We start from the raw sequence: 27,421 nt of genomic DNA, 5'->3' as shown, positions 1-27,421 counted from the left end.
GTTGTACACGAAAATACGAAACCTGGCGGCCACTAGACGAGGCTCTAGAGAGTTCGTATTTTCGCGTACAACGTTACCGGTTGATGCCGTTGGAATTGATTGTTGAAATATATTTTTTTACATCTATTATTATTAAGCTTTGTACTTAAACGTAGTTTTCTTTCGGCTCTTGCATTTCTTAAAGTTCGAGACCGATATTTTATGTATAAAAAAAGTTCGAACGTTCAAAAAATGTTGAGGTTCAGGAAAAAGATGAAATAATTTTCAGTGAGGTTCCTACCAAAATGCAGTACCTAAACGTACTTTATTGTATTCTAATACATTTCCCAAAGTTTCAGCTCGATATTTTATTTACAAAAAAAGTTCTTAGGTTCAAAAAACATTCAGTAAACGGAAAAAGTGAGGTCGGTAATATAGGTATTTAGCTGTGTCACATGCCCTTACACGAAAGCGGCGACCAATTCTACAAGGAATGGTTGAACTGCGATCGCCTCCTGGTGACTAAAATTAGAACTAGACGTAATAGGTACGATTTTAAATATGCATCTTAATTTGTGCATAAAAAATGTTTGAACAATTTTTTGGCGAAGTTTAAAGTATTTAAAAAAAAAACAATTATTGTTCTCTTTATTGTGATTTTCCAAAGATTATAAACTTAAATGGACTTATTTTGAAGCAAAAATTAACTCAAGTAAATTTTTATTAATTTATATATTAAAAATTTACTATTTAAAAATCTGATCTAAAAGCTAGGTTAGAATTCGTATTTAAATTCCAGTCGTCTATTATTCGCATTATTGACATAATATGAATAAAATTTGTTGCTACATGCATTAATATGAAGTTTATTTAAGCTGAAAATGCATTGAAACTCACATGAAATAATGAAATAATTGTTTGTTTTTTTTTTTAAACCTATTTTATAAAAATGTATTTTTTCACTGTATAAGATGGAAATTCTATCTAAAACTATTTGTTTTGATGAATATTTGTTTTTAGTATTTAATGATTGTTTTATACTTTACAAAACAATAGTAAAAACACTTTTATGCAAAAATTAAAGTACATGTTTAAAATTGTACCTACTCTTTCTAGTTCAAAAGGCCAAAAACAAAGAATAAGAATCCGGAGCCATAATTCATCCATTTGTTTGGAATTTGATATTTTTCTGTTGAAAATTCAAATGTTTGATTGAGAATTAATGTTTTTTTTTTAACTCTTATTTTTTTTAAAAGAAGAAACGTTTTGGTTGAAAATTCAACTGTTTCGTTAAAAATGTATCTATCTTTTTAAATATCCAAATTTCTACTGTAAAAGTTAAGAATTTTAAGCGGTTTAAATCGAATTTAATACAGTAACCATATTATTATTTTAACTAAATATGCACTGCATTCAAGAAATTATTAATTATGTTTTTAGTATTGTTTAATTATTTAAAAAATCTGTCGTCATAAAATATTTAATAACATCTTGTAATATGAAATGAATTCCTAGAAACTAAAAAACATATTATTTATAATAAATTCGCGAAAAATTATACCTGGAAAAAACCATGAATCATCAGGGAATTTTTTTGTCCAGGATTTGAGTAGACACACTGCCACTAAGGAATTTTTGAACCTGAAATTTGGAATGATAATAAATATGTTTGAGCAATCAGATTAGATCTTTACCTACTGAGGTTTTATATATTTCAGTACATGAAGGCAATTAGGGCGACTCTGACAACCTCTCAACCTGTTATTTCCGAAGAAGAATTCGGCACGATGTTTTACAAAATACCTGAACTTCACGCCCTCCATCAGACATTTTTAGACGGTCTGAGGAAGAAGATTGAAAAATGGGACTGCAAAACAACCGTTGGAGAGCAGTTTAAGGTTTCCTTGATTTGAAAATATTTCAGTTTTATCCAATTGAAGTTTTATCTCGAATGTACCTATAATATCTTACAATATTTCAGGTTATGGGAAGTAATATAGGAATTTATGGTGCATTTCTACACAACTACGCGAGGGCGACGGACACCGTTCGAAGATGTTCTGCGCACTCGGCCCAGTTCGGCGAGATTACAAGAGACATTAGACTGAAGGGATTTCCAAAGGGACCAGGCTTATCTCTTGAGGACCTGCTTCACAAGCCGGTGGCTCGCGTCCAAAAGAACGCCCTCGTTCTTCATGTAATCTCGATTTTTTGTTGTCTATACTTGCATTATCTGTGAGCGATGCGAATGATGGAGCTAATCTCTTTTTTTAAAATCGGTTGCAGGATCTGCTTAAACATACCCCACCAAATCATGCAGATCACGCGCCACTTTCGGAGGCCCTTGCTATGACAAGGAACTTCTTGGACGAGTTCAACATCATACAGACAAAGTCTATGTTTCCGGTATGTCAGTTTCATTACATTTTTCGGGGAAGCTGATTTGAATTTGATGCCAAGAATTCTAAAAGAGTAAATTCTCTGTTAAACTTGTTTGATGTTTTCCGGTATTTTATAGAGTATTTCCATTAGGCCGTACAATTGTAAAATGGCCGAATGGCTGCGGGATACCATTGAATTGTATACATTGCGTCGCGTGTATTATCTTAGTTAAAGAATTTTGTTTATCGGTCAATTATTGTGATAAACGGTGCACTTGATAATTTAGATCCCTATGCTCTAAAAAGTGACGAATTTTGATCTTTTATCATATTTTACGATAACCCATAGTTATTACTCTTACAGACAATTAAAAGCTTATAAAATCTTGATTTTTCTAAGCCCGATTTGTTGGAAAAGTGAAGTGCAAGAAGGTGGATGACAACTTTCTAGTTTGTAAATCGGTTAGTATTGTCACGTTCATTTTATATCAGGAGATGGCTCTCTTACAGGGGGGGGGGGGGGGGGGGGGGGGGGTGCATTCGCTACACTGTCCAATGCAAAAAATGTGTCACGAGAGTTGAAAACGGCCGTGGGGCGGCGCTAGTAGCAACTTTGTTCTACAAAACCATGCAGTACAATAGGAAAAATGCATAAAAATTACAAAATAAATATGAAAACACGTTTGAAATAATTTTTTCTTCATAGTGTAGAGTCAGGTAGTAAATGAGACTTATGTACTTACATATTATTTTCTTTAACATAGGAAAAACGCGGCATAATTGACATAATTCAAACAAACAAATTGCATGAATATTCAGAACTTATAAAAAATAATTTAAAAATAAATAACAAATACACAAATGAATGAGAAAAAATGCCGAAAATATATATTATTATCAAATTATAAAATTTTCCAAATTTCAAATAACGACGAAATTTTTAATTGACAAAAAAAAAAATTTCCGAATTTAAAAATATTCGAAACTAAAATTCACATCATTTAAAGACCGACTGGTAAAATAAACGAATTCTTAAATTCACACAAATATTTCAATTATCTAAATTTATAACTGCTGAACATAGTTAATTGATTATGAATTTATGAGCTATCAATAGAATTATAAATAAGGCAAACTAATTAATCATTAATTAATAATTTAATAATTATTTTAGGCAATTCTTTTTCTTGCTAATTTATGATTTTGTTATTCATTTTTTCGTTATTTTGCGTTAGTCCCGAATATTCAAACACTTTGAAATATAGTCATGAAGAACTAATTAACTTTTCTTATATTGCCGTTTTAAAATATAATGCTACTATATAATAAATATAATTATTATATCTATAGATGACAAACAAGGAATATGATAAATCCTAAAATATTGTTTTCTATTACAATGAAATAACGAACTCTCAAATGTGATATTTTTTTAACCAAATAGACTTTATAACGAAGCTAAAATATTTTAATATTTGTATATCACTCTTAAAAAAGACCATTAACGAATATTTTTTCATCTTTCACAACACTGAAATTAATCGAAAGTTATTCTTCGAAGTGCTATCATAAATCCATGTTGAATTTAAACTCTGAGAATTGAGAACAAGAAAATAAGTATCATCAACTTGTTTTTAAATTTATGTAAATATAATTTTCATAAGGTTCTTGAGATATTTCAAAGATTTTAAAATATTTCAGGCTTATCAACAAAGAATCTAGAAGCTTTTAAAGAAATGTTTTGATAATATAGGATTTTACAAAATATTATGCAAAATTCGAGTACTTTTAAAAGATGTTTAGAACTTTTCAAAATTGGGAAGGAATTAAGAAATATTTGATAAATTTTCGAAAATGTTTCCGAGCTTTCAATTATTTGTAATCTATTTAAAACGTCACAATTCCTGAAAATATTCTTAACTGACACCTTTTCTCAAAATTTCAAATATCATTCCAAATTTTAAAAAATTACTTTACAATCTTCTAAATTTCCCCAACAATTTTAAGAAAATTTGTTTACTCTCTTGAAAACTTTCGAAATTCTTTTAAATTCTACTAAATATTGCTTGAATTTACCCTATTTTTGTTCGTTTTTATTTTGCAATCTTACCAAATTGAAGCATTTTGCTTTCAAATCTTCGAAACTATTTTTAGAATTTCTAGGAAATCATTTTTTATGTTTTGAACCATTTTTAATTATCTCTTAAAGTTCACTTTTCAAAACAAAAAAATTATTTAAAATTTTCACACGAATATAAGAAAAATTCTTTTTTTTAATCTTGTCAGACCTTCTAAAACTTCTAATTTCTAAAAATTATTCAAATTTTTCTTGCATTTTTTTGTTTATTGTGCAAAATTAAAAAATCTTTCTGATTCTTTGACTATATTTGAAGTCTTCTAAAATCTTTTTAAACAATCTCTTGAAATTAATTTTTCAAAATAAAAAATTATTTTAATTTCTCATGGGAACTTGAAAAAATGTCTTTCATTTTCGTGAAACTTTCCAAATTCTTAAAAAATCTTCACAAGTTTTAATTATTTTTGAATAGTTTCAAAACATTTGAATATCTCTTAAACTTACTCAATTTTTTTCTAAAATTATGTAATATGGCAAAAATGCAAAATTTTGCTTAAGATCTTTCACACTTTTTATACATTGTTAGGAAATAATTCAAAATTTTTTGTGATCTTTTTTGATTTTCTCTTGAAATTCCTTACAAAACAGTCATTTAAAAATTCCGCATGAATTTTAAGAAGTTTTTTTCAGATCCTGCCAAAATTCAGTTTACTTAAAAATTTGTATATCTTGAAAAATTAAAAAAAATGGTCTTAAATCTTCCATATTTTTTAACCCACATTTTAAAATCTTTAAAACTTAAAACTATTCTTTGGAAATAAAACCGAAACCATTTCTCCTCAGATCTTTCATAATTATTGAAAAGCTTCTAACGTTTTTAATTTGCTGATAAACACAATTATTTAACTAAGATAATACACGTGATGCAATGTATAAAATGCAATGGTGACGAATCTATTGGGTCGACCGTTTCGCCATTAGGTGCCGAAAACGGGAAGTAGAAAGAGTAGGTAGTATTTGAAACATGCATTTTAATTTGTGCATAAAAGTGTTTTTAAGATTGTTTTATCAAGTTTAAAACAATTATTGAATACTAAAAATAAATTTGTATTTAAAACAAAGCATTTTAGATCGAATTTCTATCTTATACAGTGAAAAAACACATTTTTGTCAAAAATGTTTGTCTCAAAAACAACCATTATTTGACTATGACATGTAAGTTTCAATGCATTATAAGCTTAAATTGACTTTATTTAATTTGTGTAGCGACAAATTGTATTCCCATTATGGAAAGAATATGAATATAAGACAATTGAAATTGAAATACGAATTATAATCTAATTTTCAGTTCAGATTTTTTAAATTGTAAATAGTTCATGTATAAATTAATAAAAACTTACTTTGGGTACATTTTTTGCTTCGAAAGAAGTTAATTTAGGTTTATAGTCTTCAAACGTCACACAAAAATCATAAAAACAATTTTATGCACAAATTAAAATTCATCTTTAAAATCGTACATACTCTTTCTAGTTTTCATTTTTGCCACCAGATGGCGTATCACAGTTTAACCATTTCCAATAACTTTGTTTTCGTTGTCTTTTGGCTCATTTGAAATTGCCTTTATGTCCATGTATTTCACTGGAAATGAACATACCAATTGAGAACGGTTAAACTGCGATACGCCATCCGGTGCCAAAAATCAGAACTAGAAAGAGTAGGTAGAATTTTAAAGATGCATTTTAATTTGTGCATAAAAGTGTGTTTCGGGTTTTTTTGTGAAGTTTAATGTATTTATTGCATACTAAAAATAAGTCTTTATCGAAAAAAGTGTTTTAGACTTTCATATGTTTTTGCATGTACCAACAGCAAATTTTAAATTGGATTTAATCTTAGATTTTGTAATAGAAATTTTGGGTTTATAAGATTTTGTTAGATTAGTTCCATAAAATACAATATTTATTCAAAAACTTATATTTTGTACAGAAGCTGGTAACAAATTCTTATGTTTTGCAAAATAATGCAGAATTAATTTAAGTTTAACATAGTTCAAGGGCATAAAAAAGTATTTGATTTTACGCATTGCATGTTTCTGCTTAAATGCATTCCAGAGTCACGATCGAGCGCAGAGGAGGCTCGTGAAGAACTCCTTTGTCGTGGAGTTAGCCGATGGTCATCGGAAACTCCGACATTTGTTCCTTTTCAACGACGTCATCGCCTGTGCCAAGTACAAAGCCTCAGGTCGAGATAAATTCACCTTTGAATTGAAGTGGTATATCCCCGTTGCGGAGGCCGCTGTTCTAGAAGATGGAGTCGAACCTAGGGAAAACAGTCCCGCAAATGTCGTCGCTCTCAGGTAATTTATTATAGTGATGTCTAAAATAGCGTCGGGTTAGGTTTCTACGTAACTTGGGACTGCGAAAAGAAGTTCCACCGCATTTATGGCTACTCATTACAGTTATATATAGTAGAGTTCCAAAATGTCGAGAGTAATTACAAGACCGTTTTTTTTCTTAAAAACTGATGACAATTTTTGAAGTGAAATCTAACATGTGAGCTCGGCGATTTGTTAAATAAAAGTGAAACATATCTTACAGAACGTATAAGAGTCATGATTAACGAAGTTATAAAAGATAAAATTACATCATCTTTGAAAATCTTAACCCTCCCAAACCAAATAACGGAAAAAATTCTATGAATTCCTACCTTGCCGACATTTTTTTGAACTATCACTTCCACACGAAAGGAGACATCGAGCTGAAAGTTGAAAAAAATAAGCAAAAGAGACTTAAGTTTTGAGTTTAAAGTGTTGCAATGTAAACACTTTGAAATTGAGTATTTATGAGAATTTCAGGATTTATTTTAATTAATAGAAAATTGCGTTTTTTCGTTAACTTTTAGGTTGAAAATTCAACTATTTTTTTGAAAGTTTATCTTTTTAATTTTAAAGCTTATCGGCTTTAGCAGAAATTAATTATTTTTTTGATAAAAATGCAACTGTTTGATTAGAAATTAAGCTATTATACTATTTTCTTGAAAACTTAACTATTTCGTAGAAAATTTAATTTTTGTTTAAAATTTATATTTTGGTGTTGAAAAATGAACTGAAATATTTTCTGGGTGAAAGTTCCACTTATAAAAAAAAATTGTTTTTTATTACAAATTCATCTGTTTTAGTACAAAATTGATCTTTTTTGGGTAAAAATGTAACTATTTGGTAGAGAATCGAACTATTTTGTTAAAAATTCATATTTTGTATTGAAAATTCAATGTTTTTCCATAGAAATTTATTTTTTTTCACAAAAATTCAATTTTTGATGTTACTGAATTAACTGGAATCTTTTTTAGATGAAAACTTAACTTTTTTTGTAATAAAAAATTCTTATTCTTTAAGATAAATGTCATATTTTTTTATAAAACCGCAACTAGATGCTTGATAATTCAACTAATTTGTTTAAAACATTTGGTTGAATCGCTTTGTTAAGAAATTACTTTTTTCCTTAAAGATTTATATTTTAAGTTGAAAAGTTATCTGGTTGATTAAAAGTATAATTATCTTGTTATAAATTAATATTTTTAATTGAAAAATCAACTACTTGGGTCAAAGTGTAACTACATTGTGAAATTTTTTGATAGAAAGCTTATGTCTGGTTGAAAATTAAACTGTTTAATGGGAAATACTTCTTTTTTTTTAGAATTCATTTTTTAGCAGAAAATGGAACTTTTCAATTTTTTAAGATTGATATTTTTTATTAAAAAATTCCCGTTTTTTGTTGTAAAAACATTATTTTCTAGTTTGAAATGTTCTTTTTTTTTGCGTAAAAATGCGTCAGTTTCGTGTGAAATTAATTTTTTGTTGAACAGTCATATTTTTTGTTTGAAAATTGAATTTTTATAAAGAAAATTTGTCTTCTGGGTTGAAGGTTCAATAACTTAGATAAACTTTTATTTATTTTTTGAGTAAAAAATCTTTATTTGTTGAAAATTCGTTGTTTTGGTTTTAAAATTATTTTCTTTTTTTTTGTATAAATTTAATTCTTTTTATATTAAAATATAAACTGACACTTTTTCGTTGTTAATTTTTCATTTTAGGTTCAATATTTAATTATTATGTTAAAAATTCAATTATTTTGTTGAAAATTCCAGTATTTTGTTCAAGAGTTATCTTTTAAAGTAGAACAACATTTTTTTTAAATAAATGAATACAATTGAAAATTTTAAATTTGTATATGAAACACTGTAATTCCTGAATATGTCTGAGCTAGAAAATAATTTATATTTAACCGCTGATATAACCTGAACAATAAAAATAGTGTTAAAAATCATAAATTCTTAAATTCTCTTAAATTCTGTATAACCTGAACTTCAATTCTCGGGAATTTAAGAACTCTAGACATAGAGTTGCAAATTTGTGAAATTAGATAAAAGGCACTAAAGAATGCTTGTATAGTCCTAGATTTTTAAAATTGCAAAAGAAAAAAAATGGTTTCTGTAATTCGAAACATTTAACACCATAAAAACGATCCTCAATCCCTTCTCTGTATGTACGTATTTTTTGCATATTCGCATAAACTTTCTCCTGAAGTTCATCTTTTTAGTTATAAATTCCACCATTCGTCGAATATTAACCTTCTGATTAAAATTCATATTTTGTTGTTGATAAGTTAACTGAAATCTGTTTTGAATGAAAACTATTTTTTCTGAAATTTTTAGTAGAATTTTCATTTTTCCTGGACAGAAGTGCAACTTTTTGGTTAAAAATTCGACTATCAGAAAATTAACTTATTGTTTACAATTCTCACTTTGGTGTTGAAAAGTGATCTGAAATATTTTTTGGATAAAAATGGAACTATTTTTTAAAGTTTGTTTTTCAATTCATCTGTTTTAGGAGAAATTTCATCTTTCTTAAATAAAAATGCAACTGTTCGGTTGAAAATTCAACAATTTCGTTGAAAACTCATACTTTTCGATTGAAAAGTCTGCTGTTTTCCTGAAAATGTACTTTTTGTTTAAATTTAATATTTTTCTGTTGAAAAAAATAACTGAAATTTTTTCTGACTGAGAATTCAACTTTCTTTGCAATTTTTTTATTATTATTCAAAATTGATCTGTTTTAAGAAAAATTTTATCTTTCTTGGATAAAAATGCAGGTGTTTGGTTGAAAATTGAACTATTTCGTAGACAATTTAGTTTTTATTTAAATTTTTTGTTTTTTGGTTGAAAAGTTAACTGATATATGTTCTGTATGAAAGTTCAACTTAAAAAAAATTATTTAAAAAATCGTAAAATTTAGTGCTATTTTCATCTTTCTTATGTAAAAATGCAACTATTTGGTAGACAATTTAACATTTTATTAAAAATTTATTCTTTTTATTTGAAAAAAATTCAATTTTTTTCGTAGAAACTTATTTCTTTTTAAAAAATTCATATTTTTATTCAGAAAAGTCAACTGAAATATTTTTTAACGGAAAATTTAACAATTTTTTTTAATTGATTTTTTTGGTAAAAAAAATTCATCTGTTTTATTAGAAGTATAATTTTTCTTTATGAAAACGCAACTTTCTGTTTAAAAATTAATCTTATTTGCTTGAGTATTCACCTATTTTGTTTGAAAGATTTTGCTGAATCACTTTGTTAAGAAATCATTTTTAGTTGAAAATTTAATTATTTGGATAAAACTTAAACTACGTTGTTAAAAATGTATTTTTTTTTTAATTAAGGCTTATGTCTGGTTACAAATTCAACTGTTTAGTGGAAAAGCCTTTTTTGTTTAAAATTAATTTTTTAACTGAAAATATAACTTTTCTTTTTTTTAAATTGATCTTTTTAGTTGAAAATTCTCCTTTTTTGCTATAAAAATAATTTCCTTGATTTGGAAATTCATTTTTGTTATATAAAAATGCATCAGTTTCGTGAAAAATTAATTTTTTGTCGAAAAGTCATATTTTTTGTTCCAAATTTTAATTTTTGCAGAGAAAATTCCTCTTTTGGCTTGAAGGTTCAACAATTGAGATAAACTTTTATTTCTTTACTTAGTGAAAAATCTTTATTTGTTGAAAATTTCTCTTTTTGGTCTGAAAGTTCTTTGTTTTATATATTGAATCAACTTTTATTAAAATATAAATTATGAAACTTTTGTATTGGAAATTTATCTTTTTAGTTTGAAAATTCAACTATTATGTTTAAAATTTAATTATTTGGTTAAAATGTCATTTTTATAGTAGAAAAGACATTTTTTTGTTTAAAGTAATTTAATAAATTTGAACATTTTAAATTTGTATCTGAAATACTGTTTTATTCCATTTGTAAAAGATTCTATATTAAAAAATATTACAAGATTAAAATGCTGGTATTTGAATATTAATGATGATCAAGGAAAATGAAAAATTAGTCAAGGAAAAATCATGGAATTTTGAAGATGTAGTTAAAAATCCGTAAAATTCTACTACGCATCTTTAATTTCCGTATAACTCTTTTTTACTTAGTCCCAAATAAATTACTTTAGTTCCCCATCATAAATCTGTCCCTTCTCTGCTCTCAAAATCTCTTGTAAATTCCACAAATATAATTCATTCAGAATTTTGTCGATCGAGCAGTTAATATTCGGAATGTGAGGTCGGGCTGACACGACGCACAGTGATAAATATGGGAAACAATTCGAGCTACGCGAGGATTTTAATTGAATGATATATTTTTTTTTAATTCTTCTCTAAAAATGTTATATTTATTATTTCCAGTGATAGAATTTTTATAACTACCCATATACTTTCTTTAATTAACCATGAAACGGCTTTCCTCAACATCAGTGGAAATTGTTCGAAAATCACGCAGGACGATAAAATATTTTCGGGAGCCTACATAAAGATGACTAGGTGTACTATATGGTTTTTGGGTCACTGAATACGAATCCATCCTCACAATGACTCCAGCATGTTAGGATTTTGATTAAATTAAGCCGTTTCATGGGTAATTACAAAAAGTATACAGGTAGTTATAAAAATTCTCTCACTGGAAATATTAAAAATAACATTTTTAGAAAAGAATTTTTAAAGAATCTTTATCACTCGATTAAAATCCTCGCGTGGCTCGAATTGTTTCCCATATTTATCACTGTGCGACGGCCTAACCGGACAACCATGAAACAGCAGTACAATAACTCAGCTCTCTTTTCAGATCACAAGCCTGCACAGTTAGGGACCAAATTCTCTGGGAGGAGCGTAACGACGAGAAGCGAATTCGCTTAGGTAGTAGAGGAGCCGACAAAAATAGGAAGAAACTGGCAGAACTGGAGGCTCAACTGGTGTTAGCTTCGCCGAATTTGGTATTGCGAGTCTCTCACAAGAGTCAGAACAGGGTGCAGAATTCGTACACCTTCTTCTTATCGAGTGAGTTTGAACGCTCGCAATGGATCGAGGCAGTGGAGGCTTTACAGCAGGGTGGACAACCGCCAGGATCACTTCCTCTTTCAATGTACGAACTCCAGGCTTGGGTAACTGCCTGCAGAACTTATCTTCAAACGGACATGGGAAGCTATTTGCTTCGGTCCAGACGAGACGAGAGTCTTCTGCTTGGCGATCTTCATCTTACTCTTTTGGGACTCACGCCGCCGGGTCTTGATAGATCGGGTGATCTCTTCATCATCGTAGAAGTCGACAGCTACGGGCATTACTTTAAGCGCGCGAGGAGTCGAGTTGCTAGAGGACAAGCACCAACGTGGGGTAAGTGATACGCAGTAAAATGTAGTATTTGTTATTTGGCGGCAGTAGCTGGGTTGTGATTCTCGATTTGTCGAGATCTCGAATTATAATTACAGCCGTTCGCGATTAGTGTTCGCAGAAGCGGTGGAGTCTTTTTTCTGGGGGGGGGGGCATAGACTTATAATATTGAATGCTACAATTTGGACATGGTATAGTAATATTATACTATGTATAAATTGAACACGATTTCTTATGAACTACAGATTTCAAAAGGTTTCGCAAATATTTCGGATAGATTAAAAAAATTTTACAAAGATTGCAATAATTTTTCAAAGATTTCATAATGATTTCACAAAGATTTCCAAGATTTCTGATAGGTTTAAAATATTTCACAAGGACTTCTATTATCTCACAAAGATTTGAGATTGATTTTCAAGATTAAATAAAGATTTCAATGATTTCCGAATAATTTACCAAAAATTTCTTATAGACTTAAAAGACCTCACAAAGATTTAAATTATTCCTCAAAGATTTGCAGAAGGATTTCAATCATTTCATAAATATGACCGAATATTTTTTAATAATTTCACAACGATTCAAAAAGATTTCGGATATTTTAAAAATACTTCACAAAGATTTCAATAATTTGACAAATATTTCCGAATATTTTAAATATTTCGCGACATTTTTAAAGATTTTCGAAAGATTACGATGATGTCACAAAGATTTAATTAGTTTCCCAAAAATTACCGAATATTTAAAAAATATTTCAAAGATTTCGGAAATATTTTACAAAGATTTCACAAAGATTTAAAATATTTTGCGAAGATTTCAGATAGATTTAAAAGATTCAACAAAGATTTCAATGGTTTTCTAATGATTTCCTATATACATAAAAGACTTCACTCAGACTGCAACCAGTTCTCAAAAATTTTACAAAGATTTTTGATGGATTTAAAAGACTTCACAGAGACTTCAATCATTTCTCAATGATTTCATAAAGACTTTAAGAATTTCACAAATATTTTAAATATTTCCCAACATTTTTAATGATTTCACAAAGGTTTTCCAAAGATTACGATGATTTCACAAAGATTGCATTAATTTCCTAAATATAACCGAATATTTCAAAAAGATTTAAAAGATTTTGCAAAGATATCACAAAGATTTCAAAGATTTCAGATAGATTTAAAAGATTTAACAAAGACTTGAATCATTTTTCAATGATTTCACAAAGACTTCAAGAATTTCATAACTTGTAGCAAATATTTCCCAAATATTTTGCTACATTTCTAAAGATTTCATAAATATTTTCCAAAGATTTCATTCATTTCCCAAATATTACCGAATGTTTCATAAATATTTCAAAGATTTCAAACAGATTTAAAAGATTTTAGATGGATTAAAAAGATTGAGCAAAGATTTCAATGGTTTTCTAATCACTTCACAAATATTTCGTATAGACATAAAAGACTTCAAATATTATTTTCAATGATTTCACAAAGATTTCAATAATTTCGCAAAGATTTCGGATAAATTTAAAAGGCTTCAAACAGAATACATTCATTTCTCAAAGATTTCACAAATATTAAAAAAATTTCACAGATTTTATCTAATATTTCACAATTATTTTTCAAACAATTTATAAAGAATTCAGAAAGACTTCACAAAGATTTCAGATAGTTTTCAAAGATTGAACGAATATTTCAATAATTAATTTATAATGACATCACAAAGATTTCAAAGGTTTCATATAGATTAAAAAGACTTCACAAAGATATCAATAATTTCTCAAATATTACTGAAAATTTTTTAAACATTTTTAAAGATTTTCCAAAGATTACCGAATATTTTTTTAATATTTCAAATATTTCGCAAAGATTTTTAAAGAATTCGCACAGAGTTCAGAAATACTTCACAAATATTTAATTAATTTAAAAAAGATTTTGGATAGATTTAAAAGGCTTCAAACAGAATACGTTCATTTCTCAAAGATTTCACAAACATGGAAAAAATTTATAAATTATATCGAATAGTTCACAATGATTTTTAAATTATTTAAAAGGATTTCAGAATGACTTAAAAAAGATTTCGCAAAGACTTCAGATAGTTTTTAAAGATTGAACAAAGATCTCAATGATTTCCTAATAATTCCACAAAGATTTCGAATAGATTTAAAAGACTTCACAAAGATATCAATAATTTCTTAAATATTTCAATAATATCACAAATATTACCGAATATTAGTAAAAATATTTCGCAACGATTTTTAAAGAATTCACACAGAGTTCAGAAAGACTTCACAAATATTTAATTAATTTAACAAAGCTTTTGGATAGATTTAAAAGGCTTCAAACAGAATGCATTCATTTCTCAAAGATTTCACAAACTTAAAAAAAAATCATAAATTTTATTGAATATTTCACAATGATTTTTAAGTAATTTAAAAGATTTCAGAATGACTTCACAAAGATTTCAAATATTTCGCAAAGATTTCAGATAGTTTTTAATGATTGAACAAAGATCTCAATGATTGAACAAAGATCTCAATGATTTCCTAATGATTCTACAAAGATTTCGTATATATTTAAAAGACTTCACAAAGATATCAATAATTTCTTAAATATTTCAATAATGTCACAAATATTACCGAATATTAAAAAAAATATTTCAAATATTTCGCAAAGATTTTTAAATAATTTAAAAAGACTTCACAAAAATTTCAAATATTTCGCAAAGATTTCAGATATTTTTCAAAGATTCAACAAACATCTAAAAGACTTCACAAAGATTTTAATAATTTCTCAAAGATTTCAATAATATCACAAATATTACCAAATATTTCAAAGTTTTCGCAAAGATTTCTAAAGAATTCACATAGAGTTCACAAAGATTTAACGAAGATCTCACAAGGGCTCCGGCACCTCTGAGTGTTCGAAGGGTGACCCTTCAGAATTCTCACTTTGTCGTGTTGTCACTGTGACCTGTGTTGGACATCCCCTAACCGACTGCGCTCAAGAGTTTTGGTTATCTCCGTTTTATCCCCCCCCCCCACTGCAACCGGTAGGGGATTTTAGTTATATATTGGTTATGCAGGAGTAAATTGGATAATTCGGGAAGGAAAGTGAACTAAAGGGTGTCATTCCTAATGATCTCCTTTGGGAGAATATAAACATGCGAAAAAACAATTAATCGCCATTTTTAGGTGAAACTTTCGTCGTGGAACTCGAGGGAAGCCAAAATCTGAGAATTCTTCTTTACGAAGAATGTGGAGGCCGATCGGTCCTGCGAGGAAAATGTACCCAGCGTTTGAGCAGATCTTGGCTTCTGGAGGATCAGGTCGACCAGGTAAACAAGGCAATGAATTTGGGCCCTGCGACACTTGACGCGTCACTTAAATTCGTACCGAGTGAAGTTACCTTAAGGAGAGTACCTTCTGCAAAACCTCAAGGTCTCTTTGGAGCCAAAATACAGCAAGTCTGCAAGTAAGATGCAACATAGTCTACCAATTTAGCTTTAGGAATATCTTTCGATTAAGAGAGACTCGTTATTGATTGTGGATAATTTTATGTTCTCAAGGCGGGAAAAGCGAGATGTGCCTTTCATTGTAACAGCTTGCGTCAGAGAAGTCGAGAGGCGAGGTGTTGGCGAAGTTGGTCTTTATCGTGTTTCCGGCTCTGCTTCCGATTTGGCGAAGCTGCGGAAATCTTTCGAAAGCAATTCTTACGAGGCTGAACAACTGTTGAAGGAGGTAAGAACACTGGCAACGTTCAGTTAGAGTTATTAAGTGTCCAAGAATTTACGTTGAGCAAAATGCTCTAGAGAATATGCTCCATATTTAAGCTCGATCAGAGCATTTATAGAGCATCAAATTTAAATTTTGTCTGAAAAAAATCTCACTTCGCTCCACTGGGAATCGAACCACAGAACTTCTGATTTCCGGTCGGGTGCTTTTCCAATTGAGCTGTTTAAGCGAAAGAAGAATCTCTTTTAAGAAATACATGTTATATCAAGTCAGGTGTTACATTTATTATACTGCCGTCCCAAATTCAAAAGTCATATCTACAGTTTTTGAAATTTTATGCAGGACGTGAAAACACGTTTTAAGGTTTGCTGACAAGAATAAACATAATGTTATGTAAAAGATTGATGTTTTATATTAATCAAACGTAACATTTTCTATTGGAGCAAAAAACAAGTGAACATTTTTTGCTTAAATAAAAACTCTTAATAAAGGCAAAGAAACGCTATGCTTTCAACTACTTTTTATTTGATTTTTTTCAATTCAAGGGGATTGCAATTTCCGCTATAAATGCATTTATAAGTAAGCATTTATTTTGAAGTTAGGAATGTTATGGTTTTACCACGCTAATACAAAATTTGTAAATTATCTACTCTTTGATTTGAAAGATACATTTTTTATAAAAAGCAGGAAACTATTTTATTATTACTTGTGAATGTTTCTTATGTACAAATTTCGAAAACAGTGATGGTAAAAGATTTAAAAGGAATATGTTACTTGCAAATTATTAATGTAAAATACAAATCCTAAAAAAATTGCTAAACAAATTTATTTTCAATCTATTCAGTAATGAAGTTAAGTATTTTCTATTATTTGAAGAGTTAACTTGATGGATAGTATTGATTTTTATTTTCACGAATTGTGAAATGAGATCTACACTGAACGATGATAACTACCTTTGATGATAATACAGATTCCCCTAAATTTATAGAGCATTTAAAAGAATTTCAAGCATATATTAAAAATTTGTCATAAGGACAACCGCAGGATGTCACCAGGAGCGGGTGCTAATCTGAAAAATTGCACCCGCTCTCAGCGAAATCGCGGTAAAATTTCAGCCACAATCACATCTCACGACCGTGAGATAGGTGGTTACAGTCTGTAAAGGAATCAATACGACGATCCAGCAAAAGCCTCGTGCACCCTAAGAACACGGAGCGACCCAAGGACAACCGCCTTCTCCATTTTTCCCGCAAGTGTTTTAGCATATTGTTGACACGCAGGGATGCTTTTTAGGCCATTAGCAAGTGAAAGCTTGGCACCTCCAAGAGCGCCGTTGATAAGGACAATTAGTTTAACAGAATATTCAAGGTACAATCGTTGCAACTTCCTTATAAGGTGTCTACACCTCTCTTTCTTTCCATTCTCCTTGGCTATGATGTTTTTGTCAGCTGGTGCCGAAAATTCGATAACGAACATGGTTCGCTTCTCGAAGTCAAGAAGAACCATGTCTGGCCTTGAGTGTGCAACAGAAACAATTGTCGAGAATATAAAGTTCCAGTATATGCGGCACTTCCCATTCTCGACAATTGACTCGATTTTCCTAGGAGCGTTTAGAGGAGTGATATTAAGGTTAATGGCGTAGGAGTGACAGAGGTGGTCATAAAGCACTCTTAGTGCCGCATTGTGCCTTTGGATGTAGGTCGTTCCCGCATGAGTTGGACAACTAGATAGAATGTGAGCTAAATGCTCGGGATGTGCATGGCACGCCCTGCAGCTATCATCGGGAATGTCTTGGCTCAAAATGTGGCGACGGTATGTTAAGGTGGAAATGACACCGTCTTGGCATGACAAAATGAAACCTTCCGTGCCAGACTTTAATCCGGGTGATTTAAGGAAAGCAAACTTTAACTCACATGACATTGACTGATCCTTCACATTTCTGTGGAAGATACCGTGCATCCTCTTATCGAGGAGCTGTTCACGAAAATTTTTCTCTTGTGCTTTCTTAATCCGAGCTTTCAGGAGTGAGTACTCGAGATAGATTAGATTTGATGCATTTTGCTCACTCCTAATACAGAAGTTAAGTCCAAGTGTTTCAGCAGCCTCCTACACTGCTTTATACAGAAACGCTTGTTTGCCCACTTCTTCGTGATTCCTGACCATTTTAAGAAGAGGGTCTCTTCCATTTGCGACTCTATGTGTTGTACCCAGAATAATCCTGTTGTGAAGACATTCAAGACTTAATATTCCGCGACCACCTTGACGGCGTTCGATGTACAGTCGCAGAACAGAAGACTTAAGATGCATGCTTTCGTTCATGTGCATAACCTTTCTTCTCCCGATGTCAAGAGATCTGAGCTTGTTCTTCGTCCATGGAACTACTCCAAATGAATAGAGTACTACCGGGACGGCAAGCATGTTCGTTGCAGATACTTTGTTCCTCGCCGACAGTTCGGAAGACCAAATTTGCCGGATGAGACGTTTGTATCTGCTTCGAAGAGTATCCTTTATAGATGTAACATCATGAATGTGTCTCTGTGGCACGCGTAGGTATGTATAAGTCTCTCCAGCGCAAAGGTGTAGTATAGCGCTTCTATCAACGAGCTCAGGATCTTCAGGAATGTCATTAAGTTTTCCTGGCTTCAAATAAACCTTTGCGCATTTGTCAAACCCAAATTCCATTCCAATTTCCTTAGTATATCGTTCGACAATCCCTAGAGCTGGATGTAGTTGCTTTTTGTTTTTAGCATAGATCTGAAGATTGTCCATGTAAAATACATGAGTGACCTTGTACTTAAGATCTGCAGGTTTTCCGCACAAGTACCCGTCGGAATGGCGAAGTGCTAGAGATAGTGGCAATCATGTAAGGCAAAAGAGGAGTGGGCTCATGGTGTCGCCCTGAAAGACACGTCTTTGAAAGGTGACCTTGTTAGTTGTCACACGATTTTTTCCAGATAAGATAGTAATTATGGTTTTCCAAAGCGGCATCAATCTCTCTATGCACCTAACGATTTGAGGATGAACCTTTAAGCTTTCCAAAAGACAGATGATAAGTCTATCGGAGGTCGAATCGAAAGCTTTCCGATAATCAATCCAGGCCATCGATAGGTCACGCTGGTAGAATGCTGCATCTTTGCAGACACATCTATCGATGAGCAGGTTCTCCCGACATCCGGCTACGCCTTTCTTTGAGCCTCGTTGTTCGTACATTTCTTGCCACACAGGTTCAATTGCCCGAACAATCCTATCATGTAGGATAGCTGGGAATATCTTATAAATCGTGTTCAGACAAGTTATTGGCCTGTAGTTCTTCAGGTCAGATAAGTTGCCTATTTTCGGCAGGAGTATTGTGCGCCCTTCCACCAACCACTCCGGAATCGGTTCTTCCGACTTTAAATATGAGGTGAAAATACGGGCCAAATGCTGATGGGTTGAAGGAAACTTCTTCCACCAGAAGGTCTTGATACAATCTGGTCCCGGTGCGGAATAGTTCTTCATCCCTCTTAATACTTTTTTCACCTCCTCGGTAGTGATGGGTGGGTATTCTTGATCAGGTGTTATGAGGGCATCACACAGCTCCTTGAAGCTATTTATATTTTCTGAGTCTTCGTCCAGTCTATGCTGCACTTCCTAGAGTTTTCTCCAAACTACTTCGACCTCCTCTGGTTTGGGTGGGTGGTCTACAGTAAGTGGAGGGTCTTGGAAGAGTCGAGATGGGTCAGAGAAAAACTGTTGATTTTTTCTGACCCACCTCTCCCTCCGCTCTAGACTTCTCTTAGCGTCAGATAGTATCCGCATTCTCTCAATAATATGCTGTCTGATGGTCAGCAGCTTTTACTTGTTAAGTGTGTGATAACGGGTCCGAAGTTCGCGCGCGAACTTTCGAACCTTAATGGTAAAATTGCTGCCAGATGTGATGTAGTCAATCACACACTGAATGCGGGACGCGTACTGTCTTGCCCAGCCTATCTTAATGGCAAGTTGATGCATTCGTCTTTTGGTCTTCCATTTCAGCCAGATCTTTAGGCTTGAGAGAAACCTTGGTGTTGATGTTTCTCTGGGTCATAAAGCATCGCTCTTCCTCTATTGGATGCCTGCCTGCGGTTGGTCTTAGTGTCGCTTCTCTTTCGCTGTTGCCAGCTTATTCTAGCTGTGGTAGAGTAGGCGTTCCGCTTACATGGCCCCTTTTAGGGAGTAGTTCAGCATGGTTTCGCAGACGTTGCTGCGAAAAGTGCGATAGCTCCGGGTGTTTCTCGCACTACAGAGCATGCAGCCGTGCCATGTAACCCCGTTCAGGGGCCACACTCGCATCGTAGCACTCTAGCAAGTCGTGATTTAGTCGCTCCGTCCACCTAAAGGTCCCGAGATTCCGCCGATCCATCGCATTGAATCCATTTTCATTGGCTCCCCCAGATCTAGAGTGGTCGGCATTTTTGGCCGACCTATTGTCGGGAGCCCTACGCGTTCTGTTGTTTTGAACCTTACTTACTACAACTATGTTTGGTGTTGTCATTGTTGTTCCCACGAGAAGCTAGGGAAAGGGGTTCGTCCATCCTTGTAGAGCCCCGCATGCAAGGATAAGGCTGCGTACTCTGAGAGGTCGCTGGGTATCCCAGAGTCACCGTTTTAGACACCTCACCCAGGTGCTATTCAGCTTTCGGCACGGTTTTCCTACCTCCGCTTGGGAGTTAATTCCTTCGGGACTACCCCTGGATAATTGTCCGCGATTGCTTGTTTATTTTTGTAACCATATTCAACAGAAACCCTTGGTACACGGACCCTCTATCCGCAACCCGTGGACGCGTTCGGTGGCTTTTTCATATATTTTTTTGATTACGTAGTTGCTACAGTTCAGGTAATTCCAAAAAGTCAAGGAATGTCAGGGAAAACCTGATAGAGTTAGGGAATTTTCGAAAAATTAAAGTTGATGTTAATTTTATTGTGGTTAAAAATCGCTAATAGTTTATTGAAAAGTCACCTTTTTTGGTTGAGTTGAACTATTTTTGGTATAAGATTAAAATTCTTTTTGGTTGAAAATTCAACTACTTAGTTGGAAGTACAACTATTTTGTTAAAAATTCGTGTATTTCGGTAAAAAATTAATATTTGTGGTAGAAAATTGATCTTTTTGGTTGAAAATTAGTTTGTTTTTTTCCTTAGAAATAATGTTTTAATTGAAAATGTGACTGCTCCATTTTTTGTAGAAAATTTATACTTTTAATAGGAATGTAATGTTCTTGGATGAAAATTATACTATTTCATCAAAAATTGACGTTGATATTATTGAAAATTGAGTTTTTTACTGATAAATTAATTATCCTATTTTTAGTTGAAAATTTATCTGTTTGGTTAAAAATTAATTTCTGTGGTTGAAAATTTATCTATTTTGCTGAAAATTTATTTTACTAACTGAAAATTTTATTATTTTATTTTTGGTAGGAAATTTATCTTTTAGGTTGAAAATTCATGTATTTGGTTAAAAATTAAATTTTTAAGTTTAGGAATGATCATTTTAGTTAAAAATTCCTTTTTTTGTGGATAATTAACCTTTTTGGATAGAAATCTAAAATTTTTTGCTAAAAAATGTTGTGTTTTGTAGAAAATTTAACTATTCAATTTTTTGTTAAGAATTCATTTCTTTGGTTGAAAATCCCTTTCTTTTTAGTTAAAAATTATTATAATTTTTTTTAACTGAAGCTTTAACTATTTCATTTTTTGCTTTAAATTTATATTTTTCGTTGAAAATAATCAATTTTGCTGAAAACTTTGTTTTTTTAAACATTTTCTTTTCTAACTGCAAATATAACTATTCCAGTTTTTATTTGTAAATTTATCTTTGTTGATTGAAAATTTATATATTTTATTCAAACTGTTTCTTTTTGGTAGAAAATTCATCTTTTGGGTTTAAAATTGAATTATTTTGTTGAAAATTCTTCTTATTTTGGTTGAAAATGAGTCTTTTTTTTGTTATAGAAAATCATTCTTTTGGGTTGAAAATTCAACTAACTGTTTAGTTAAAAATTAATATTTTGTGTTGAAGATTTTACAAGGAATCGGTTTTTTCATAAGAGAATAGCAGAAATTCTTAACGTCTTTTTAGACTAGATGGAGCTTTGCATTAAACATTTTTTTTATTTAATATTTTCTGAAAAAGATCTTCTACTTCCCTCCGCTGGGAACTGAACCGCAGAATTTCCAGTTGCGAGTCGGGTGTTTTTCGTTTAAGCTACAGGGAAGAATGTAAGAAATTTTTTTTCGGAAATACACGTATTATTTTAACCTGTTGTTACAATTCACATTTTTGAAGAAATCTGTATGATCATCAGGAAATTTTTAGGTTTTCTTAGACTAGATGGATCTATGAATTAAAACATTTTTAAATTCATTTATTTCTGAAACAATATCTTCTCATTCGCTCCGCTGGAAATCGAACCACATATATATTTTTTTAATTTGAAAACTCAAATAAAAAGTGTATTAATCATCTAGATGTATGGCTGGTTTTATATATAGAAGAATTTAGAAATTGGGATATTTTAGCAACCCTGAATAATGCGAATAGATGTTTTCTATTACTTTGACTTCTTTTTCCAATTAAATTACGAGCCCTTTCCAATTTGAAGCGACATATTTTCCCGCGAAATTTAAGTAATGTAATTATTATTAATAAAGACAGAAAATGCGATTTTTTAAATTCTAATTTTTTTTTATTAATTTTTTTAAATTAATTTAATTAATTTTTTTTTTAAATTGATCTTACAATTAGATCTCGTGAAACTTGCATGCTGCAAAGTGATCTGATTGTTCTGAAAAACATCATTTACGTTGTTTTTTTTGTCCTTTCAGGTGGACGTGCACTCTGTAACCGGAGTCTTGAAGCTCTATTTACGAGAAATGCCTGAGGCTCTCTTCACTGACGCCCTCTATCCGGCATTTTTAGAAGCTTTTCAGACCGGAGAGATCTCGAGAAATACGGCATTGCGCAGAGTTTACGAAGGCCTGCCTGCAGTCAACAAAGCCGTCATCGACTTTCTCCTAGCTCATTTAATTCGCATCAATAAGCACGAAGGCCAAAACAAAATGTCCCTGCATAATCTAGCAACCGTCTTTGGTCCCACTTTGTTGCGTCCTGGGACCAGCAACCGAACCGACCAAAAAAGCAGAGATCCTCTCGCTGCCGGCACCGTCGACGTGATGGCGCAGGCCGGGATTCTCTATTGTTTTTTGCAAATGCAGTTGCAAACGCAACAAAGCAATCAATCACTCTAGTCGAGAGCTTCGTACAGATCAATCATTTACGTACTTTTAACTTGCAATTACCCTGAAGAAATCCCACTGCAAATGCTTATGGCGTTTATTAGCGTCGAAGATTCTATATTCAAAGTTAACCAGATTTCTGTGGACTCTGCAAATTCAATGACCTCAATATTTGGAAACAATTCACATTGATTATGTAAAAATCCGCATTGAATATGTAGTAATCCACACTCGTAAGAAGCGTAGCAGAAAGTGATATATTTTATACTTTGCGATTGTATTTAGGCGTGCTTGCCACGTCGGTCTTTTTGCTGGGGGGAATGAAATTCAACTTTTTTATACGAGAAGATGAAAAGAAAAAAAGAGATGACTCTTATCCGAGAGGTATAGCCGATGACGCTTCGAAAATGTACACTTTTTGCACTCACGTGTTCCCATAGATATTTCTGATAAAAATCAACCCTTGTTGTCCCGTCGTGTACTCGTAGATCCTCGGTGACCTCTCTTTTTATAGAACCTTTACAAAATTTCGAGGAGTAGAAAGCAATCCCGGGTCCTTTGTAATTCAACGTGTTTAGATAAAAGTGCGTTTCGTGCTTCCCGTCGCTTCAAGACTGATTTTTCCGTCTCTGGTTAAATGTTACTAGAGGACTCCGTCGGTATTTTTTTAGCTATTGCGTACCTCGAAAATAAAATAATAATGTTTGGAGAAATTAGAAATATGACCATTAGGTGAAAAATCTATATAATGTAATTTTTATAAAACCGAGATTAAATCTTGAGTTATGTTAGGCAATACTGTCTCTTATGCATGATGTTCGGTGCAAAATTTAGCATCAGAAAAATGTTTGACATTTAGTTTTTTAGTATTTTATATTTAAATTTGAATAGTGGGTCTGTATCTCTACTGCGCATGTGCAATTATTTAGTGCGCATGTTCATTATTGAGAATTGTTTTTGACCATTTCGCCACCTAGGGGGAAAAATCATAACTGGAAAGAGTAGGTACTCTGCTATCAAAGCTCAAGTGAAAAGTGTAAATAATCCAGTTAAATGAACATTTTAATTTGATAAACGAAAATTTGCACTTGTTGTCCACCTAATTATGGAGACAGGAGTACTCTTCTCTACTAAGGAATCCAATAGCCGAATTTTTTCGTTCTGTTTTTGGCTATAATACTACAGCGCGTAAAAATCTGGAATAAATCTATAAAATTGAAGTAGTCTACAGAAGAAATATTTTTTAAATATTTTTTTAGAATGCACTGTTCGTTTCACACAAGTAAGTCTAGAATATGTTTGACTATTTTATGTTTTTGTATTATTTTTTAAATTGATTGTTTTATTATTTTCAAGTTTTTTTTATTATGGAAATATAACTTTATTCGTATGTATCTTAACTGTATTATAAATCTCGTCTATTACCTAACCTCAAAGTTTGATCTTGTGTGTATAATTCTATGCTAATAAATAATGTTTATTCATAATATTTGCTGAAAACTGTTTGCCAAATATTTGTCCAAGTTATTTTGTATATTTAATTGTCATACCGGTTTTTGGAAAGTGGTGAAAACTCCGGATTTTTACGTGCTGTGGTATTATAGCCAAAAACAGAACAGAAGATTCGGCTTTTAGACTTCTTAGTAGAGAAGAGCACTCATGTCTCCATAATTAGGTTGACAATAGGTGGAAATTTTCGTTTATCAAATAAAAGTGTTCGTTTTACTGGTTTATTTACATTTTTCACATGCACTTCGATAGCAGAGTACCTACTCTTTCTAGTTCTTATTGTTGTCACCAGACAGCGTATCGCAGTTTAACCATTACCAATACGTAGAAAGTCTTGAAATGTTTCGATAAGCATGCGCAGAAATATTTCAAGCGTTTTACTCGTACGCATGGACAGTAGACTTTTAATCAACATGGAACTGCGCGAATTGGACCAACATTTTAACCATCGGACACTACATTTAATTAGAGATGTAACAAATGATCGTCTTCAACCTGAAACAATCCTGCAGACGCACATTCCGATAGAGAAAATTGTTCAAATTCATCCCTGTGTTAGCATAAAGTACACACCTATCACCGTACAATTTGGCAGTACAAATGATTGCTGGCATTTTTCACCCAAATAAATATAATGAAAATTCTGCAAAAGTAAATGAAAACAGTGCTGAATAAGATCCGTATTTAAAGCAAAGCTTGTGAGACACTTGAGACGATGGATTATGACAGTATAGTTTCGAAAACGGGTTTTCCCTCATTTTAACGATTTTCTACAAGTGTATGAAAGACTGCACCTGCATAATACTGTGTGAATGTGTGCATGCGTGTGTGGTTATGTGCGTGACCCAGCTTTTGTATATGTAATGAACCATTTACATTCGATATTTTTTCCACTGGGCGCACACACTCGGAACATTTTCGGGTGCAGAAAAATTACGTTCGTCCCCTTCTGTACATTCTGACATGTAAAGATAACATCACTACCCATTATTAGAGCATTATTATATATTGTATAATGTATATGTATTATGATTATTATTATTATATTATTTTATTAATTATAATATTATTGATTTTCTGCGATGGAAGTATCGATTGTTATTGCGCATCACGAACCAGCTTGTGCGTGGAAAGAAGAATGTACTGCCAAAAACCATTTTAGTACGCAAATATATTAAATTTATAAACTTTTCAGCTCGTTTTTTATAATTTTAACCTTCGTGCTCTAAACGGGGGTCTGTGAGACCCGAACGAAATTTACTACGTCGGTTCTCCGAAACGAGAGAAAGATCCAAGCTCTATCCCCACCCTAAAAATTTATACGCAGATAGAGGATTCAATCGGCGAAGGAACAACGATTCAGTGTTAGTTGAACGACCAATGACCACAGTGAATATTTGAATGTCAAGTCGGGTCTGAGAGACCCCCGTTTACATTCTACGTTTACTTTTTGTGGAGGTAAGTAGTGATGCAATATCGAAAGGGAAATATCGATATTTGCGATATTGATATATCGGACATAAAAATATCGATACGACTGGTATATGGATCAAGATGACTGATATATCGATATTTTAATTTTTGTATTATAAAAGTTAATTTAGTTATTCAATTAATTTAATGTAGTAATGTAGGGTATTAAATATAAATCGTTTTTGGATTTTATCATTTTCAATACATTATTATTTTTAAAAAAGGGTACAAAATAAAAAAAACACATGAACGGCAGAAACTATGACACTGTCAACGATTTTTTTATTATTATTTAAAGAAAATGAAAATTTGCCATATTTGAGAATGAAATTCAAAAAATTATACTGAAATGTTTTGAAGCTGTTTGACACACGCTCTAACCTCAAAATGTAGTTACCTAGTTTTACTATATAAATACTGCAATGAAATATTTTTTAGATTCGAAGCGGTACTCATTTATTAAATAGAAGTGTGTATGCAGAAGGAAAACTGTTTAATTTGATAATTTTTGCATAAAATGAAATTTTGGAATGGTTGCCTCAACTAAACTAAATATTCAAAAAGTTCTTTTACGCAAAAATGCTTAATTTAAAGAGTTTTTCCATCTGAATCAAAACTTTTTTTTAAAAACAGAGAACCGTTTATTATTTAAAAAACAATTGATGCTAGTATTTATTGTGTAAAGTGAGACAATTCAATTTTGAGGTTATAGTGCTTGAATACATTTATTGAAAATTTGCTATATATATATATATATATTATAAGAAATAAAAATAATAAAACTTACCTGTTTATCCAGGTATTCATGTAGGTAAAAGTTTGGTGAAACAATTTTGATTTTTTCCCCCCATTACACGTGTTTTGGTCCGAAAATATCGTTTTTGAGAAAAAATATCGACATTAGATATCGATATATCAGAACAGAGATATCGATATAGCGAGTGAAAAATATCGATATTGCATCCCTAGAGGTAAGTAAACCAATTTCTTCTTTTTTTAACATTATTTGGACCCTAATTTACCGTATAGAAAGTTTTATGCGATTTTATAATGTTTAAAATATTTTCTAGTGGCATTCAAAAAGGCGCATTGTAGTGCGGAGGAGGTGTTACGGACTCTTCGCCCAAGAAAAAAAGTTGGAGGAAATGTAAGCAAAAAGTCATTTTTTAACTTGCACAACTTTTTATAAATAAATGAGCATAAATCAAATAAAATCGTCTATTTTCTATCAAACAGTATTACTTCCATAGGTAACTATTTTTTCATAAAAAAATATTATGAAATTTAAGCATTCCTTCTTGAAATAG

The 27,421-nt window shown here is 31.4% G+C and overlaps 1 protein-coding gene across 2 annotated transcripts in view; it reads left to right on the top strand.

The window, feature by feature from the left end:
- LOC117180487 (active breakpoint cluster region-related protein) overlaps positions 1 to 25,835 on the top strand; it is a 53,037-nt gene extending 27,202 nt beyond the window's left edge. For both annotated transcript variants that reach the window (XM_033373060.1, XM_033373012.1), the window contains exons 5-12: positions 1,698 to 1,877; positions 1,961 to 2,176; positions 2,266 to 2,385; positions 6,546 to 6,790; positions 11,608 to 12,152; positions 15,337 to 15,616; positions 15,711 to 15,882; positions 22,722 to 25,835. In XM_033373060.1, the coding sequence (XP_033228951.1) occupies positions 1,698 to 1,877; positions 1,961 to 2,176; positions 2,266 to 2,385; positions 6,546 to 6,790; positions 11,608 to 12,152; positions 15,337 to 15,616; positions 15,711 to 15,882; positions 22,722 to 23,144 (2,181 nt within the window). In that variant the 3' untranslated portion in view covers positions 23,145 to 25,835. The remainder of the gene's footprint in view (positions 1 to 1,697; positions 1,878 to 1,960; positions 2,177 to 2,265; positions 2,386 to 6,545; positions 6,791 to 11,607; positions 12,153 to 15,336; positions 15,617 to 15,710; positions 15,883 to 22,721) is intronic.
- Positions 25,836 to 27,421: the final 1,586 nt, after the last annotated feature.

The sequence above is a fragment of the Belonocnema kinseyi genome, chromosome 1, assembly GCF_010883055.1.
Source record: "Belonocnema kinseyi isolate 2016_QV_RU_SX_M_011 chromosome 1, B_treatae_v1, whole genome shotgun sequence".
In the NCBI taxonomy this organism is placed as follows: Eukaryota; Metazoa; Arthropoda; class Insecta; order Hymenoptera; family Cynipidae; genus Belonocnema; species Belonocnema kinseyi.
The sequence above is the reverse complement of the archived record's forward strand: the minus strand, read 5'-3'. Positions and strand labels throughout refer to the sequence as shown.